The sequence below is a fragment of the Trypanosoma rangeli genome (assembly GCF_003719475.1).
Source record: "Trypanosoma rangeli strain AM80 chromosome Unknown Tra_15.4_contig_00234, whole genome shotgun sequence".
Lineage (NCBI taxonomy): Eukaryota > Euglenozoa > Kinetoplastea > Trypanosomatida > Trypanosomatidae > Trypanosoma > Trypanosoma rangeli.
This window is the reverse complement of record NW_021705978.1, coordinates 1-17,423: the sequence shown is the minus strand read 5'-3', so window position 1 is coordinate 17,423 and position 17,423 is coordinate 1. Positions and strand designations below refer to the sequence as shown.

The 17,423-nt window shown below is 48.4% G+C and overlaps 9 protein-coding genes across 9 annotated transcripts, besides 12 other annotated features; all 9 read left to right on the top strand.

The window, feature by feature from the left end:
• Window positions 1-75: 75 nt before the first annotated feature.
• Window positions 76-2,226, top strand: TraAM80_06444 (putative AGP2beta-2; the record flags this gene model as incomplete). The annotated part of the gene is made up of 1 exon (XM_029383288.1): window positions 76-2,226. The coding sequence occupies one exon, from the start codon at window positions 76-78 to the stop codon at window positions 2,224-2,226; it is 2,151 nt and encodes a 716-aa protein (XP_029236873.1).
• A 324-nt stretch (window positions 2,227-2,550) lies between these two features.
• Window positions 2,551-3,282, top strand: TraAM80_06443 (mucin-like glycoprotein; the record flags this gene model as incomplete). The annotated part of the gene is made up of 1 exon (XM_029383287.1): window positions 2,551-3,282. One exon carries the CDS (start codon window positions 2,551-2,553, stop codon window positions 3,280-3,282), a length of 732 nt encoding a protein of 243 aa, XP_029236872.1.
• Window positions 3,283-3,389: 107 nt separating this feature from the next.
• Window positions 3,390-3,413: a microsatellite.
• Window positions 3,414-3,473: 60 nt separating this feature from the next.
• Window positions 3,474-3,498: a microsatellite.
• A 226-nt stretch (window positions 3,499-3,724) lies between these two features.
• Window positions 3,725-3,750: a microsatellite.
• Window positions 3,751-3,892: 142 nt separating this feature from the next.
• Window positions 3,893-3,913: a microsatellite.
• A 543-nt stretch (window positions 3,914-4,456) lies between these two features.
• Window positions 4,457-4,502: a microsatellite.
• A 179-nt stretch (window positions 4,503-4,681) lies between these two features.
• TraAM80_06442 (putative alpha-ketoglutarate dehydrogenase complex subunit Kgd1) lies at window positions 4,682-7,687 on the top strand (the record flags this gene model as incomplete). The annotated part of the gene is made up of 1 exon (XM_029383286.1): window positions 4,682-7,687. One exon carries the CDS (start codon window positions 4,682-4,684, stop codon window positions 7,685-7,687), a length of 3,006 nt encoding a protein of 1,001 aa, XP_029236871.1.
• Window positions 7,688-7,838: 151 nt separating this feature from the next.
• Window positions 7,839-7,872: a microsatellite.
• Window positions 7,873-8,277: 405 nt separating this feature from the next.
• Window positions 8,278-8,314: a microsatellite.
• Window positions 8,315-8,402: 88 nt separating this feature from the next.
• Window positions 8,403-8,448: a sequence feature (GA-rich).
• Window positions 8,449-8,865: 417 nt separating this feature from the next.
• Window positions 8,866-8,890: a microsatellite.
• A 131-nt stretch (window positions 8,891-9,021) lies between these two features.
• On the top strand, window positions 9,022-9,618 carry TraAM80_06441 (putative protein NipSnap 3A-like; the record flags this gene model as incomplete). Its single annotated transcript, XM_029383285.1, has 1 exon — window positions 9,022-9,618. One exon carries the CDS (start codon window positions 9,022-9,024, stop codon window positions 9,616-9,618), a length of 597 nt encoding a protein of 198 aa, XP_029236870.1.
• A 122-nt stretch (window positions 9,619-9,740) lies between these two features.
• Window positions 9,741-9,778: a microsatellite.
• Window positions 9,779-10,088: 310 nt separating this feature from the next.
• On the top strand, window positions 10,089-10,994 carry TraAM80_06440 (glycosyl transferase-like protein; the record flags this gene model as incomplete). Its single annotated transcript, XM_029383284.1, has 1 exon — window positions 10,089-10,994. One exon carries the CDS (start codon window positions 10,089-10,091, stop codon window positions 10,992-10,994), a length of 906 nt encoding a protein of 301 aa, XP_029236869.1.
• Window positions 10,995-11,368: 374 nt separating this feature from the next.
• On the top strand, window positions 11,369-12,025 carry TraAM80_06439 (SNF7-like protein; the record flags this gene model as incomplete). Its single annotated transcript, XM_029383283.1, has 1 exon — window positions 11,369-12,025. One exon carries the CDS (start codon window positions 11,369-11,371, stop codon window positions 12,023-12,025), a length of 657 nt encoding a protein of 218 aa, XP_029236868.1.
• A 1,054-nt stretch (window positions 12,026-13,079) lies between these two features.
• Window positions 13,080-13,865, top strand: TraAM80_06438 (Sec14 cytosolic factor; the record flags this gene model as incomplete). Its single annotated transcript, XM_029383282.1, has 1 exon — window positions 13,080-13,865. The coding sequence occupies one exon, from the start codon at window positions 13,080-13,082 to the stop codon at window positions 13,863-13,865; it is 786 nt and encodes a 261-aa protein (XP_029236867.1).
• A 10-nt stretch (window positions 13,866-13,875) lies between these two features.
• Window positions 13,876-15,039, top strand: TraAM80_06437 (Sec14 cytosolic factor; the record flags this gene model as incomplete). The annotated part of the gene is made up of 1 exon (XM_029383281.1): window positions 13,876-15,039. The coding sequence occupies one exon, from the start codon at window positions 13,876-13,878 to the stop codon at window positions 15,037-15,039; it is 1,164 nt and encodes a 387-aa protein (XP_029236866.1).
• A 603-nt stretch (window positions 15,040-15,642) lies between these two features.
• Window positions 15,643-15,674: a microsatellite.
• Window positions 15,675-15,953: 279 nt separating this feature from the next.
• On the top strand, window positions 15,954-16,982 carry TraAM80_06436 (vacuolar protein sorting-associated protein; the record flags this gene model as incomplete). Its single annotated transcript, XM_029383280.1, has 1 exon — window positions 15,954-16,982. The coding sequence occupies one exon, from the start codon at window positions 15,954-15,956 to the stop codon at window positions 16,980-16,982; it is 1,029 nt and encodes a 342-aa protein (XP_029236865.1).
• A 400-nt stretch (window positions 16,983-17,382) lies between these two features.
• Window positions 17,383-17,413: a microsatellite.
• Between the last annotated feature and the right edge of the window lie 10 nt (window positions 17,414-17,423).

The window sequence follows — 17,423 nt, the reverse complement described above, 5'->3', positions numbered from 1 at the left end:
ATAGTAACAGCAACACATATGCGCAGTTGAAAGTATATTTATAGACAGTTTCTAGTTTTCTTCTTTACCTCCACAATGCAGCGTAAAGTTACGCGGGATGTGCGCATCGTTTTTTTCTTGTCGATCGATATGGTGGCTGGGTGTGCGGCAGGGAGGACCTACGTGCTTCATGTTAAACGCGGAGACAAGATCCATACATCATCCCCTCCGCTCACCGCAGACGAGGGAGGAAAGTTGCATGTGAACCTCTTTCGCACCTTTACTTCAACGCTGCAACGACAGAACGACCAGAAGTACAAGAAGAAGGAGCTCAAGTTTCGCGTTGAGGAGGTGCGTTCCAAGACGGTGAAAACGTTTTCCTATGACTTGAGCAAGAACATTGTGGATGAATCGTTTCCTGAAAGGAAGGTGGTTATCAGGGAAAGCAACGGTACAGTCGAGCTGTATTTAAGACTGAGGGGAACGGCAGAGTGTCTGCATTATCAGCAACAAAGCGTTCAGACCGGCCCCACCGTGTCGTTCACCTCGTATATGCGTGGAACAAGCAGTGCATCTTCACTGGTTCCCTGGGAAATCCCCAGTGTATACGACGCCACCCCAACTTCCTCCATTGCTGTCGATGACTACGTTAGTGTCATTGATAGCCTGACTGAGGCGGCGAGCGAAAAAAGGGGTGATGAGCTCCATTCTGAGACCCAGGAAACGGAGGCGGGCGATGAAACCAATACTGGAAGCCTTGACAAGGACTTGGCACGCCCGAAGAGTGTGTTTCAAACGTTAATGACATCTCCGAAACGATCGACAGTGGACACGTTAAATGAAATCCGCAACAAAAATTCCCAAGGGCCTGGTTTTACCCGGGGTCCGGCTGTGGTGGATTCAACAAGAAAGGAAACACCGCCTCCTCCCAAGGTGCCTTCGAAGCGGATAATGGTGGATCTGAAGGAGGACCCTGTCCATAGAGTTATTAAACAAATTTGTGCTGCTCTTAGGCAGAGTAAAGACACCGATAAGGAGTCTCAGAAGGTGCGACATGCCCCGAAAGAAGCTCAGTTGACTCTGAATTTTTATGTACAACAGACGGGTGAAACACTAGAGCGGTTTGTGATTGGTTTTTTGGCTCATGTTCTTCTTGAAGTGTGTGAAGAGACGCGCCACATTGGCAGTTGGCTCAATCTTTTGACGCACGTTATCTACGGATCTCTTCTGCACGCCAGCCATCCATGTAATGTGTCTGATGTTGAAAGGATGACGCTACGCATTTCCGAATTGAGAGGTTTGGATGTCAATACTTTTATGACACGAGCAAAAACCATCGTGCGACAACTTGCGGGAGGTTCAAATGCCTCTACTGGAATTGAACTATTTTGGCTTGCTGGGTTGGATTACTGTGCCAAAACGCTCGCCTTGCTTTCTGTGCATCATGTTCAACGGTTCATTGACAATTTTTCAACGCTCTCTCCAAGTTTTGAGGGAGGTCGTATTTTTATGGAGGACGACTTGATTTCAGCAACAGAGATACTGTGCTCCCACTTCCATCTGCTTTTGTGCAATTTACTTTCTCAGACAAATGAGTATGTAGTGTCTGATATTCGTGCCGCGCCCCCACTCTACAGAATAATTTTGGCGGAAATTATGTCGAAGTTGTTTAGTGACCTGATAACTGTGATTGTTGAGTACATGTGCAAACTGGAACATCTGAACACCAATGGTACGTTTCATGTTGCGTTGAAGATTTTAAAGCTGATTATCTCCTGGGCAAAGGGACACTTTTTGCTTTCTGTGGTGTCTCCCGTTTTGGTGTCGCTAGTTGTGTACTGTGACTCTGTTTTGTTTCCGCAGGAGTTGCTGCGAAACCGCGACTACCGTTTGTACGTGGATGGTTTTCTTCCTTTGTTTGCGGCAAACAACAGTGTGGCTAGTCACCGTTCTCCATGGAGCTTTTCACCAGCCCTGTCGAGTACTATGAGCGGCTCTGTTGCTGTTTCTGTTCTTGCTGTGCTGACGGAGTTTACCGCGGGAGGATGCAGAAAGACACCTGAAGCTGAGAGGAGCCTTTGGATGCTGGTTGAGATTCTTGACGGTGACAAGGACGCTGCAGAGCAGGTCCTCTCAGCGGAGGAGTTGTTTCCTGCGACGGCGTTCAATGGCACACGGTACAGCCTTTCTGACCCGGGTCTTATTCTACCACTGTTGGCCCATACGGTGAAGGCCTCTTCCATGTAACCAACACGGTCGGACAGTGACGCTAAAATAGCAGAGATGCCTTATGAAACAACGACGTCGTCAGATCAATAAGAAACTTGTAACAAGTTGGAGGGAGTGTTTTCGCAGTGTGTTTTGCTTGCAAAGATATGGTCTCCTGATGTGAAAAATTGCCTCACCGCCACTTCTTTTTTTTTTTTTTTGTTGTCTGCGCTCCCTCTCTCCACTGTACTTCCTACCTATTTCTTTATTTACTCCCACCTCGTTTCTTCTCTTCTCTTTTTCCCGTTGCTTTGCAGCTCACTGCTTCCATTGACTTTACTGCTACTACGACGAATGACGAGGATGTTCACAGTGCGGCGCCGTGCAGTGTTCGCCCTGATGTTTCTCTCACTGCTGTGCGACTGCTGCTGCTCCGCGCGGGCGACAAGTTCTGGGATCTCGGAGGATGTAAATGTCACGGTGGAGTTGACCTGTGCAGAGAATGGGAAAGATATACGTTGGCGCTTTCCTGGCGAGAATAATTGGATGATGTGTTCAAGCAGCACTGAAGACGCTGCAGGCAGCGTTGGCGAAGATGATCTTCTTACTAAATCTCTTTGTTATTGGGCTGATGATATCTCGAAGAAAGATTGTAAGTCTCACTGTACTTCGTCTTCAGGTGATGCTGTTTCTGTGTGCACGGCGAACTATTCGTTGGATCCCAAGAGTAAACTCTATGAGCGGTGGAATAATGCAAAGGCAACACCTGGCAGCTCCTCGGCTTCTCCTGGAGGCAAAAGCGCAGTGGACACTGAGCCAGGCACCAATCCAGCGGGCAACGCGGCACATGCACCCGGAAATACAGACGCACCCTCAACTTCTCAGGACCCGCCCAAAGCGCCCAGTTCCGCCCCTCCCGCCACCGGCTTCGATGGCACTTCAACCACTACAACGACGACCACAAAGAGTCCCGGCGTTGCGAAGCACACAAAAAGCAACGCGGACAGCAGTGAGGCCAGCAACACGCCGTTTGTACACACGTCTCTACTACTGCTGCTGCTGACCGCCCTTGCCTGCGCTGCTGGGCAATGCTGAGGCGCAACAACACACACACACACCCTGGCAGGGACGATTCTTGCTGTGTGCTTGTTTTGCTTGTCATCGCTGTGGGATAACTTCTCTCTCTTGTGCTCTGAGGGAAGTTTTTTTCTTTTCTTTTTCTTTTTGTCACTTTATATACGTTCCAATAGGTGGAGCACTGTTCCCTCTCTTTTTGCGGCTGCCGTCAAACGCACACACACACACACACACGACGCCAGTCTTGTGGCAGTACGTTGTACGGACTGCCCAAACGAGGCACGGGGCCGCCGACATCGTGAGGGGCAAACGTGTGTGTGCGTGTACGACTGTGAGGCTAGGTGGTCTTTTTGTTTTCGTGCAAGCAATAAAAATACAAATACACACAGTAGATGGAGAAACAGGTTGCCGGAATGTTTTTTTTTGTTTTTGTTTTTCTGGGTGAGGGGTTGTTCGAAGCTTTGTTTTTTTTCTTTTTGTTTTTTTGGTCCTCACCTCACTTTTTGTTTGGGGCTTGTGCCGCATCTGCCGTCCGTCCGTGGGCCACTCGTTAAACCTCTTGTGGTTGTATGCGTGCTGGTGTGCCTTCTGCTTTCACACTGTTGGCGCTGCAAGTTCGTCTGCAGCGACACACACACACACACATACAGAGGGAGAGAGGGTCAGGATTATATGTTTTTGTCATTCCAGGCATTATCTGCGGTGGACCAAATGATGGATTTCTTCTGAACTGAACTTGTGGGGGTGTCGGCATGTTGTTTTAGCTGGTGCGAAAGACTATGTGTGGGGAGCAGTGCTCTCTGGCAAGACCGGAGGCCCATCCTTGATGGACACTTGGTTGGAATGCTCGTGTTGCTGTTGATGTTGCTGTTGGCATTGCCGAATCAGCGCTGCTCTGCTCTGACGTACGGTTGAAACGCTGAGGCCCGTGAATGAGCAAGCGTAGCATGTGTCTATTGGATGAGTAACCTTTCGGGATGGTGTTCACAAGTGCCGACGCGCGAAACTCAATTTGCCTTTCTCAGCGTTGCCGTGAGCGCGTCTCTTTGCCTTGCTTTCGTGTCTGTCTAAGTGGCTTATAAGGAGAGAATAGGTACGGGTTGCGCTGTGGGGGTTGTTTTGGTCTGCAAGTCTTCGAGGCACTCGGTAGGCAAATGCCTTTCTTGAGGATGCATATTGGTATATATGCGACTTGTGGGTGTTGTGTCTATGCTGTTTTGTTTCGTTTTGTTTTTGTTCTTTGCTGAAGTTTGGCTGAGCGCCACAGAGTAGGAAGAAGGAGCAACGAACAGAAGAATCGCTCAGAAAAGGAAACGACGAAGGAGAATAGCAAGCATCTAGGGAAATAAGAGTATTGGGTTACCTGTTAGGGGAGGGGGGGGAAAAAAAAAACGTAACAATAAGAATGATGCGTCGAATGTTTCCTGTTGTGGCTGCATCGCAGGGGCTTGGTGTGATGCGCCACGTTCCAGACATGGCTGTATTGCGGCATCAAAGCAGTCAGTCAGATACCCCTGCACGAAGACCGCTGCATGAACATGACAATTTTTTCAGCGGTGCATCAGCCATGTATCTCGAAACCCTATACCAGAGCTGGAAGGCGGACAGGAGCTCTGTGGATCCCTCGTGGGACGCCGTCTTTGGCGCAAGGGAGATGCAGTCGTATGACACACCGATTCTGAGTTCGGCTATTCGTGTTCTGCCCACGACGTCTGAAGACACTGTGACTGTGCAGCAGTCATTAAAGGACTGTGGTTGGCTGACGTGGATGATTCAGGCCTTTGAAAGTCGGGGCCACCTTGTGGCTTCCACCGATCCCTTGGGCAAGGACGATGACAAACTTTCTAACAGGGCTCCATTACGCAATGTTAAGGAAATGCTGCGCCTTGATCTTGCTTTCTTTGGGTTTACACCAAATGACTATAATCGTGTGGTGCGGGTCGGTTTCCAGGACGAGGTGGGTGGTGTGCTGAACACCCACAGTTGTCCGATGACGATCAAAGAGCTACATGAATACCTTACCAAGAGGTTTTGTGGCAAAGTCGGTTACGAGCTGTCGCATATTGTGGACAAGGATGTCTCCCGCTTCCTACGAGAAGTGGTGGAGTCGGATGGGGCGTACAATCCCTTGCATCGCACTCTCACTAAAGAGGAAAAGATGTGGGCTTGGGACCTTGTCGCTTCTTCTGTTCACTTTGAAGACTTTTTTAAACGCAAGTACTCGACGCAAAAGAGATTTGGTGCTGATGGGGCGGAGTCTGTTGTCCTGGGTCTGCGCGCCCTAATGGAGGCCGCCTCCAAAAATGGTGTGGAGAGAGTACATATGGCCATGGCACATCGTGGTCGCCTTAATGTCCTCTACCACGTGATTGGCAAGCCGTTCCCTGTGATACTGAAGGAGTTCACCGGAATCACAGGACCGGAGTTGGAGCCGTACAAGATTCAGTCGGACGTGAAGTATCATCTGGGGGCGCGATCTACCATGAAGATGCGTAATGGAAAGTCCATGATCACCGAGCTGCTTCCCAATCCATCACACCTTGAGGCGGTAAACCCTGTTCTACAGGGATACACAAGGGCAGTGCAGGAATCAATGGGGGAAAATGGACCTTCCGCTGTTTTACCAGTTGAGATTCATGGTGACGCTGCCTTCAGTGGTCAGGGTATTGTCTTTGAAACAATGTGTATCAGCGAGGTTGACGGGTACTCCACACATGGCACTGTGCACGTGGTGGTGAATAATCAAATTGGATTCACCACGGACCCAATTTGTTCTCGCAGTAGCGCACACTGCACAGATTTGGGACGTGTGTTTCAATGCCCTATCTTACACGTGAATGGGGACTCGCCAGAAGATGTCGTTCGCGTATTTCAGTTTGCTGCCGATTTTCGGGCCAAGTTCAAAAAGTCCATCGTCATCGATCTCGTCTGTTACCGACGGTTTGGTCATAATGAGAATGATGACCCGACTATTACTCAGCCTCTCATGTATAACCGTATCAATGCAGTGGGTGATTTGTTCAAGAGATACTCTGAAAATTTGGTTGCGGAGGGGATCATCACTTCAAAGCAGCAGACAGCAAAGTCTATCGCAGAAAAGGAACGGTATGGCAAGTATCAGGCCGAGGCATCTCAAGTGCATTACAGCAGCGTCCTCAAGTCCAGCATCCCCGAGAAGTGGAAAGATATGACGTACTCTGATCAGTTGGGTGATGTCAAGCTGGAGCCAACAGCTGTTTCTCTCGAACAATTGAAACCTGTAATTGATGCACTTAAGGTGGTGCCAGACGGCTTTGTTGTACACCCCAAGTTGAAGTCTGTTCTGGATCGCCGTAATGAAACAATTGAAAAGGGTGAGGGGATTGATTGGGGAGCAGCAGAGGCGTTGGCGTTTGGCTCGCTTGTATTAGAAGGTACACAAGTACGTCTGCTTGGGGAAGATGTGGAGCGCGGGACCTTTTCCCAACGTCATGCCGTCTTGCATGATCAGAAAGTCGTTGACACGTACGTACCACTTGCACACATCAGTAAGGATCAAGCCCCGTTTGTTGCCATCAATAGCCCTCTCAGTGAGTACGGTGTGCTTGGCTTCGCTAGTGGTTTCTCCCTCTATGACCCCAACTCTTTGGTTGTGTGGGAGGCACAATATGGCGACTTTGCAAACGGTGCCACCATTATCTTTGATCAATTCGTTTCTTCTGGGGAGTCCAAGTGGAACCAGCAGCAGGCCATTGTGGTGTCACTTCCACACGGCTATGATGGGAGGGGCGCGGAACACAGTAGCGGACGTATTGAACGCTTCCTGCAGGCTGTTTCAGAGGATGTTTCTACTCCTGCGTACTCCCCGGAGGAACGTGCTCACCGTGTGAACATGGAGGTTGTGTTCCCCAGCACACCAGCACAGTACTTCCACCTTTTGCGGCGCCACGTGCGAAGAGACTTCCGTAAACCGCTTATTCTCTTTTTCTCCAAACAATTTATTCGGGCACCGAACGAATCCACAATGGACGAGATCACATCTGGGAAGTTCCGCCCTGTCATTGAGGACGCATCTGTGCCGCCAGAGAAGGCGCGTCGCGTTGTGCTGTGCACTGGACAGCTGTACCACATACTCAAGGCCCACCGTAATATAAATAAGAACACAGATGTGGCTATTGTTCGCATTGAGGAGCTCTCACCATTTCCTGTGGCAGAGGTGCAGAAGTTACTCGGGGACTACAGCAAAGCTGAGCTGATGTGGGCACAAGAGGAGCCAAGAAACCAGGGTGCGTACTATCATGTGGGGGCACGCATTGACTTCTACACGGGCGGGAAACGCGAGTTGATGTACGCTGGTAGAGATATTAGCGCGTCACCGTCAACCGGGTACAAGAGCATGCACGATGCCGAGGAGCGCCACATTTGCGAGGTGGTCTTTTCGTAGTAGGTGAGAGCAACTCCGCCCTCCTCATGTGCTTCCGGATGTGTCCCGCTCCTCTGGCGCACAAGCACACGTAAGAACACACACACGTAGGAGCTCTCTCGCCTGAGGAAGAGGAGAATACGACACACACACCAAGTGTTCACGTGCTCTTTTATTATTATTATTATTATTATTATTATTTTATTTGTTTTTGTTTTTGTTTTCCTGGTCGGAAATAACTTTTTGTCTATCTCCCTCTTCAGATTGCATCAATATCTATCTATACCGATTCCAATAGGATGCAGATGGTGATGATGGCGATGCTTGCAATGTTTGCCCTCCACAAGTGATGGAAAACAGTAATAACAACAAGAAACATCAACAATCATTCACTTCGTCTCATCCTCAAGGCGAACAGAAATGGGGGAAAAAAAAACGAAAACGAAATGGATGCTCCCCACAAGGAATAAGAAACAAAAAAAAACGGAGGATGAAAACGACTTTAAATTGAAGACGAGAGTGGTGCGGTATTCATATATACATATATGTGTGTAAGTATAAAAGCTTCTCTTTTTACGCGCACATCGGTACAGGCGTGCTTGTTTGTATGCACAAAAAAAAATAACAACAACAACAATAACAAACAACTTTTATGTGACGCTGGTTGCCGCCGTGGGAATTTTGTGTATGAAGACATTAGGGTTACTGGTGGTGTTGATGTCGGGTAGGTCTGCGCTTTTTTTTTTAACCCTTTGTCTTTATTTTTCCGTTTTTTTTTTTTTGCTTTGCATGTTTCGATGTACAGACACAGACGCGTATGTGATTTTTTCATGGCCTTTTGAGCTTTCCCGTCTTTTCCATCTCCGCAAATTCGTACTTCCTATGCGTGCAGCGACACCAGGGGACGGTGTGGGGGAGGGAGTCCCCCTTACGCAAGAGGAAGGGTGGAGTGGAAAGTGAGGTTATGTGTGTAAACACATGCATGAGCGTTGGGCACAAGCAATTTAAAGCGGTCTGGTGGCGGTGACGAGAGTGACGGAGAAAGAGGCATGCATGTGCCAAGGAGAGGCGAATGCGTAAAGAGATCAAAACGAGGGAGAGATTGGAGGAATGAAGGATGGGAGGAATGGGGCTAGACAAAACGGGAAACGATCAAACATATTGATCTTGTTGCGCCGCGATGTTTCTCACTCAATCTTTTATTATTATTATTATTATTATTATACCTTTTTTTTTTGGGGGGGTGGGGGGGGTGACGGTGGGACGGGGGCTTTTTGCAAGCGCCAAGTGAGAGGCGGAGGAAGCACAATAATAACGAGTCACTACAAGAGAGAGCAATCAACACCAAAAAGGCAATGCTGCGACGTGTGTGGCCTCTACTGAACATTTCCAAGGAAAAGGTCTATGAACTTCGTATCTATGATGTTTTACCAAATAAATACGACAAGTTTTATCGTATGACGTCGGAGTTGTTGCCTTTACGTGCTTCTGTGAGTACGTGCCAGGCCTATTGGATAGTCCAACTTGGCGGAGTCAATCAGGTAGTGCACTTATGGGAGTACGACTCCCTGAAGCATCGTTACGATATAAGGACCGCACTGGACAGTGACGGAGAATGGAAGAATCGCTACACGATTGCGCGTCAGGAGTGCCTGTCTTCTCAGACGAACATGTTGTTGCGTATGATATACCGTGAGAGCAACGCCAGCATTCTCAGCTTTAAATATATGATGAAGATTACGCGGGAGAAGGAGTTACTTTTGAAAACGCCTGGAGCCAGTTTGGCAGCCTCCTACCGTGTGGTCACCGGGGAACACGAGGGCATGTACCTTCATATAGTGAAGGGAAAGGAGCTAGACGATCTTCTGGAGGTGGAACCGCTACCTGGTAGCATATCGAAGATCATGGGGCCAGCACGCTGGTCGTCGCTGATAGGGTGTTTGTGGCGTTGACACAGAGACTTTGTGAAGCAGCAAAACGAACATGAAACGATGCAGAATACAATAAAACCAGAAGGAAAGCAAAACGGAAAGAATAACGTAAAACATGAATTTCAAACCACCAACTATCCATGTATTAATAATAATAATAATAAAAACGGAAAAAGAAATAGAGAGGTTGAAAATGGGAACGAGGGGGTACGGGGTGAAAAATAGAAAAAATGTGAGTGAATGGTTTGCCTTAATGACATGTTGTTTACTTGCCATGTTTATACCGCCTTGCTGCCAGCCCGGGCATCATCGTTTATTGGAGATTTCTTTTGTTTGCTTATCGCATATTTGATTTTGATGAAGGGAGGAGAGGAGGGACAAACAACCAAGCAGCCAAACTATATATACATATCTTTTAAAGGACTGAATTCTCACATGAGAGACGTGGAAGCCTTGCAAACGAAGACACGTGCATTAGACGAGGCAGAAGCATGAAAGTACGTCGGTGGAGCTACACAGCGCTACACACAAGTCTCAACAGCAGTAGTGGTTGGCGCAGCAATGACGTTATTCGCCTCCCACACTTTGTGACTCGCTGTCCAGCATCTTCTTTTAGTTCCGCATCATCACGCCCATTTGACGCAGTGTACGTTATCAATCTCGATCGGCGCCCAGACCGTTGGGCATTCATCTCACGGCAGCTGCAGCGTGCGGGCTTCCGTGAAGGGGAGTACGAGAGATTTGGTGCGATTGATGGTCACACTGTTGATGCTCAAAAGGCGCGGGCATGTGGATTGGTGTCACTGTTAGGTCTTCTTCGAGTGCAAGAGCGCGAGTTCCGCCGAATTTGGGGGATGGATTTGAATCCTGCGGCAGTGGGGTGTGCACTTAGTCATGCGTTGATTTGGGCCACCATTGCGGCACGGCGCCATCACTGTGTTCTCGTTGTAGAGGATGACTCCTTGTTTTCAGATGATTTTCAACAACGGTACGTGGAGCGCATGCGGCATGTTCCGCAGGATTGGGAACTTGTATACGTGAGCGGGCTTGACACGGCGCATCAGGCATCTCAGCTGCGTGTTGCGGAGGGCGTAAGTCGTGTGCCTCAGTTGCACCGAACGACGAATTGCTACGTTGTATCCCATCAAGGGGCTCGTCAGTTACTACAGTTATGCCTACCGATGGCGTACCAACTGGATACGATGATGACGTTGCATGTGGCATCGGATGTCCAGAGTGGCGTTCCATATGTGACATCCCCTGTGTGCTACACGCTGCAGCCACCTTTAGTGGTGCAAGCTACACGGATGGGATCAGATATTCAGTGTCGCAATGGCAGGGATGAACAGGAGGAGGAGCGGGCGCGATGCAGGGCGGCAGGGTGGACCACAGATTGATGAGGTCCATGTAAAAGCAAAAACAAAACAAGAGAGATACGATAAAGAACAGTCATGGTGTTTGAGTGCTGGCGATTGTGTGCAAACACGGGCATTGGTACCCTGTTTATCTTTTCACATATGAGATTTTTTTTTTTTCTTCTGGATGATGTAATGATGATATCTGCTGCCCTCTCGCCTCTTTACTTCCGTACATGTTACACGCCACAGCCCATGTATGCTTCCTCCTTTTTCTATTTTATTCTAATAATTATGTTCCTTAATATACACACGCATACCACAATGTATGTGTTCATCTACGTCTTGGCTGGAGTCAAGATTGGTGTTTACAACGTTTGGATACAGTAGCATACCGCGCTATATTAGCTGCCCCAATGTTTGGCAAGTTATTCAAAAGTGTAGACCCCCAGGAGCAAGCAAAGTTGTGGCGGCGGAACCTCAATTCGGAGATGCGCAAGATTGATACCCAAATTAGAAAGATTCAACGGGAGGAGATGAAAGTAAAGCAGGAGGCAAAGTCAGCTGCACGAAAGGGTGATCCTGTTGCGGTACGTATGCTTGCAAAGGAGATTCTTCGGTCACGTCATGCGGTGAAGCGTTTGTACGTTGCTCGCACTCAAATGAACTCAGTGTCGATGCAGCTGCAGCAGCAGGCGTCGCGGATCAAGCTGGCGGGTAGCATCAAGAAGAGCACAGCCATCATGGCAGAGATGAACAGGCTGGTGCATGTACAAGAGGTGCAGGCCACAATGCGGGAAATGAGCAAAGAGATGATGAAGGCGGGTTTGATAGAAGAGGCGATAAATGACACCGTTGACAATGTCGTAGACGAAGACATCACTGATGACGAATTGGATGACGAGGTGAACAAGGTGGTGGAGGAGGTCATGCAGGACAAAATGCAGGGCACAACAGTCGCCCAGGTCAGGCTGCCGCAAACGCAACAGGTGACAGCGGAAGAGAATGCGGTTGATGGGGACGAAGATGAACTGTTGGAGAAGTTCAACGCTCTTCGCGGTAATGCCGTGTGAGCAACCAAAAAAAAAAAAACAACGAGGACAGGAGGAACGTCCCGAGGCATATGACACATCAAGCATATCCATCAATATAGAGGTGTGCTTGCGACAGAGTGTGAATGTGAAGAGGGGGAAAGGCCTGGTTTTGGTTATTGCCCTTTACTGTGAGCCGCTCCTTTTTTCCCCCAGGCCCAACACAGGCAATGATGCAAACAAGCCTCCTATATAATGGAAGTGGAAATCAAAATCAAGTAAGTGTGAAGTTGTTGTTTTTTGTGTGTTGTTGCTTCTCCGGCTGCTGACGCTGGAGCGGTGGGGTGTATAGCAGCCTGCGAAAAACGACACCGCATCCTTTCCTCCCAAGTCAACAAAGAGGAACTAGTTTGAAGTCCCTTCCATTTGTGAGGTGTTGCGCGAAGGTGACGCATGCCTCTGAAGCTGAGGGCCGCTTAACATATTTTGTTCTTTTTTTTTTTGTTTGGCAGTGCAAGCGTTAGAGGTCAAGTGCGTGGTGCTTACGTGAGCGAGGGGGCGCACGAAAATAGCGAAAAAAGTCGCACAGTTGACTGCACAAGACGAAGTGGGTCAAACACACATACATACAAGCGTCGTGCCACCAGGCAGTAGTTATATAAGAGTTTCCATTAACAGTACTGATAGGTTGGGAAAAGAAGACGAAAAAATAAGGCAGGAAACGAAGACGGAGGGGATACAATTAAGACAAGGGAGACAACAAGCAAGAGAACCACAACAGCACACACGCACAAGGAAAAACGAAAAGGAGGATAGGAGGACTACAAAATTTATTGTGGAGTTTTAGGTTGAAGAAGAAAGTATTAGTTCTGTCATACTCAACAACAGGAGGCGCTGCAGTTGCTCTCAACGTTATCCGCGGCGTTGTTGGGCCTAGGTGGGGCAGTGGTGAGTTGTACGTGTACGTTTTTTTTTTTTGTTTTCCCCCTTTGTGGTTGTGGCGAGAGGTCTTTTGTAGTCTTTAGGCCCCACCCTTGGCAGTATTATTTTTTTAAAATATATATTCTTGTTGCCTCTCTCTTTTGGATGTGCAGAAATGGTGGTGGTTAGAAAATCGACGTATGAGGCAGATCACGCTGCACAGACGCGCTCCGGTACGACCGTCCTTACGGAGGAGCATAAGCGTAAGAATTTGGACCTTCACTCCCGTGTAGCTGATATTCTTCCTCTTGACGATAACCATAAGCTTTCGGATTGTGATTTGCTCTACAGATTTCTCATTGGCAGGCAGTGGAAAGTTGAGTCGGCGGAGGTATCATTGCGGAACTATATTGCCCTGCGGAAAGAGCAGAAGCTTAACAGCATTATTGCAGAGCAGTACTGTGGGAATGTTGAGTCGACCGCCTCTGTATTGTATGGCTTTGACAAGGATGGGCTTCCTGTCATGTGGAACACGCCAGATTTCAGGCTCCTGGTGACGCTTATAAAAGGTGGCTTTAAAAGGGATCTTCTGCGAATACAAATGCAGGTGATGGAGAAAGCACGTTTTCTAGCAAAGGAGAGGCAGGTGGATCGCTGCATGGTTGTGTTGGACCTTTGCCATACAAATATATCATCTGTCAACTCCCACACCTTGGCGTTTGCGCGGGAGTTTGCAAAGGTTATGCAGGAGTATTACCCAGAGATTATGTGTCGCATTCTTGTGTTCAATGCTGGTTGGGCTGTGACAGGGGCGTGGAAGGCGGTAAGGCCGTTGCTAGACCGACGTGTGCAAGATAAGGTGCATTTTTTTTTCTGGGCGCCCCACGACGGAGACGCTTCGTCCGTTTATTGCAGAAGACCAGCTGCCGCCGTCATGTGGAGGGGAGGGGACAGGAGATGAGGTAGCTGAAATGATTAGGGCCGAAGTAGAGCGTCTTAAACGCGGCTCCAGACTGGGGGCAAAGGCACACACTGAAGTGTTAACCCAGCGAGTCAGAAACTCTTTAGCGGCACCAGATGTCACAAATACACCAGTGACATTGGCTTTATCGCTGTCAGGCGTGCATCAGGATACAACAGGAATCATTAGGAAACATCAACTAGACACAGACACTGAGGCAAAGACTTTATTGCCCTCTGCATCTCAGTACCATGAATTGGGGTGTTCAGAAGGCTCAATCAGCTCCGTATCAACTAACAGCGAGACATTGGAACTCTTTAGTCTCCACAGTTGCGTTGGTTCCAACGTCGGAGACGGTGCCACTCCAATACTGATGCAAATAGGCTCTCCAGAGGTCATGAATTTCTGCTCTAATAGCGGGGAAGAGTCTGTGGTCTCTTTATGCAATGAGCGGAGCGTGCAGGCGGTATTACCTGAAAGGAATCAGATGTCAATTAATCTTGAATGGCGCACCGATAGAAGAATTGTTGGATTTTGCGATAATAAATTTATCGGGGAACTGGAACACAACTTTGTATACGGCGTTCCAGAAGGTAACATGCCGGGTTTCCTTGTGTCACGTGCATCCGTCTCTCCTTCTTCCCCTTCCAACCCAATCAGCTCAATATTGGATACAGTTCAGGAACGGATGATGTTGGGTGAGTTGCTTAGCGAGAGTGGGCATCACATCCATCATCATGTGATTGTCTGCGACGCCAAACGTCACGCTCGCTTTGCCCTGCGGAAAAGTAGACTGCATCGTTCTGTGCAGGTGTTTCAGTTTGTGGGTGACGCAAATGTCGTCACAGACAGCCTGACACGCCACACTGTTGTGGGCAAAAGAGTAAAGTTTGCGGTGTGCGTGCCGCATCGCAATGCCAGGAAAGACTCAACGGCGTGGGTGATGAACGCAGAGAAAGCAACTGCAAAGAGCGAGGACGGCAACATGCAGCAGCAACGAACTTCACGATGTTTAGCGGAAAAACGGGGACATACACTCACGGCGTATGGCGTACTTGCGGATATGCCACCCATTGATCTCTTCACGCTGCTGATAGGCGTCTGCGGCATGTGGCAGACAGATTTTCGCCCGGCAAAAGGGCTCGGTTGGATGGCGATGAAAACGCGTTTTTGAGTGCAGATGTAGTTGTCCATATCATCGTTTTCCCCCCAACGGGGTGGGGGGTGGGGGGTTGACGCTTTGAATCACCCAGGCCCGTCCATGACACAGATGGGGAAAAGGGGATACGGTGAAAGTTATCAGGTGTACGCAGATTATGTACATAAACAGAAACATGTAGGTGGTTTGCTCTCTGTTTCGGTTTCTTCTTTAGTTGCACATTGGTACATGATGATTTTTGTTTTAGATTCCCTCCCCAACTCACCCCAACCGGCGTGCTTGTTCTGTTGCTGCGTTGTATTAATGACCTTTCCCCCTCCCCTTTCTTTATTGTGTGTTTGGTTACACTGTTGCTGGTCCGCCCTATTTGACCTTCTTCTTGTTTCTTTGTGCATATCTGTATTTTATATATATATATTTTTTTTGATGGCCTGGAAGTGGAGGGGCGGAGTGTTCGAAGGAAAAGGAAGGCGCTTGTAATCAAGCAAGCGAATGTGCAAAGCGGTCAAGGAGCAAAAAAAAAAAAGAAAGTGGAGTAAAATGTACTGTTAGGGGAGTAAAGTTAGGCTAACGAATCTACGTAGGTTGCATGTGTCTTGAGGCATAGCCTCATCTGATTTTTTGTTTTGCTTTGTTGTTGTTGTTGTTGTACGCAATCGATTGCACTTGTCTAGTGTGATCTTTAGGAGTTGCTTTGCGGCTGGTGACCGACAGCGCACAGGATGGGATTCTGTGCGCATGCAGGCACAAACACTACAGATTCCAGTAACTTTTTTTTGTGGATGCTTGCTCCTCTTTTGATGAAACCTATTTTCTCTTTGTGTGTCTTTTGGTTATATATATTATATGTATCAGCTTGCTTGGACCCTTTTTTTTTGTCATGGAATCTTAACATATGCGATTGCCGTCTGCACTTAGAGGCCCTTAGTATGCTGGAGAAGGAGCGACTACAGGAGAAGGAGCGGAGTCCTGGCCTTTTTGGTCGGCTTCTCCGCAAGGTGGACGGCTGCGTGGTTCGCTTCATCTTTGACGGCAAGATGGATGAGAGTATGGTGACTGTGGACGACCCCTACGAGCGCACAAGTGAGCGGATGCATTTATTTTCCGGTTCGGAGCCAGTCTGTGGCCGCGTGGTGCTGACACCGAAGGGCACGTACCGTCACAATGGCATTCTCTTGGAACTTGTGGGGGTCATCACTACCTTCGGGGAGAGCGAGGAAAAAATAGACTTTATGCGGCAGGAAAAAAAATTTGAGCCGGACACATTTTGCTCCATGACATCGTTGGAGTTTCACTTTACTGCACCAAGGGAGTACGAGTCATACCGTGGCACCAACGCACGTGTGTCGTATTATGTGCGGGCCACTATATACCGTCCTGTAAAGAACATCACAGAGGTGGAGGAGGTGTGGGTGAGTAAGGTGGATGCGTACTTGAGCGGGACCCAGTCAGATGCTTCACGACATCCAAGTTACTTTCGTGAGACTGTTTTTGGCCCACAATCTATATCTATGGACGTGGGCGTCGAAAACGTTTTGCACATTGAGTTCAAGTATGACAAGAAGATTTTTCACCTCCAGGAACGTGTACTAGGGAAGGTCACGTTTAAAGTAGCTGACATGGATATTAGGTGCGGCGAGGTTGGTGTGGTGCGAAAGGAATTTATAGGCCCCGGAAAATCCACGGACGCCATGCAAAGCGAGACACTGCAGAAGTTTGAAATCATGGACGGCACACCTGTTGTGGGGGAGGTGGTGCCTATACGCCTGTACCTCCGTTCCATTCCACACCTCACCCCAACGTACCCCAACGTCCATAACTGCTTCCGTGTGCTGTACTTCCTGAACTTGGTGCTAATCACTGGTGAGGGCAAACGGTACTTTAAGCAGCAAGAGATTACATTGTATCGCAGACACGGGCAGGAGGTGCCCACCGGATCCATGACGCAATCACCTTGAACAAGTGAGGCACTCATTCAAGCTCTTTGCCTATCGAAACCATCATTGTGCCTGCGTTTGTGTGTCAGTCTGTGTGCAAGCATCATACTGAATCAAACCAGTGCCAAGCTGCCCTGCGCAAATCTACATGAAGGGCAAAAATAAGTGGGGAAGAAGTGCCTATGGAAGACGAAAAGGAAGAGAACGACCGACCCAAAACTAAAAAAAAAACCTACAAGAGAGGAACGCTAAGACGGAAGCAGGCATCTATTAGAGTACCGCATGACTAATTAACAAGCATGGTGATGACTGTAATTCTTGGCTTTTCTCTTTTTCCACATTTTGTTTTTCTGCACCTTGCTGGGTTTGCCCAGCTTTGTTTATAGTTCCTTCTGGTTGTTCGTGTGCGGCCCAGGAAGCGATATATATATATATATATATATATATATATAGTAGGTAGGA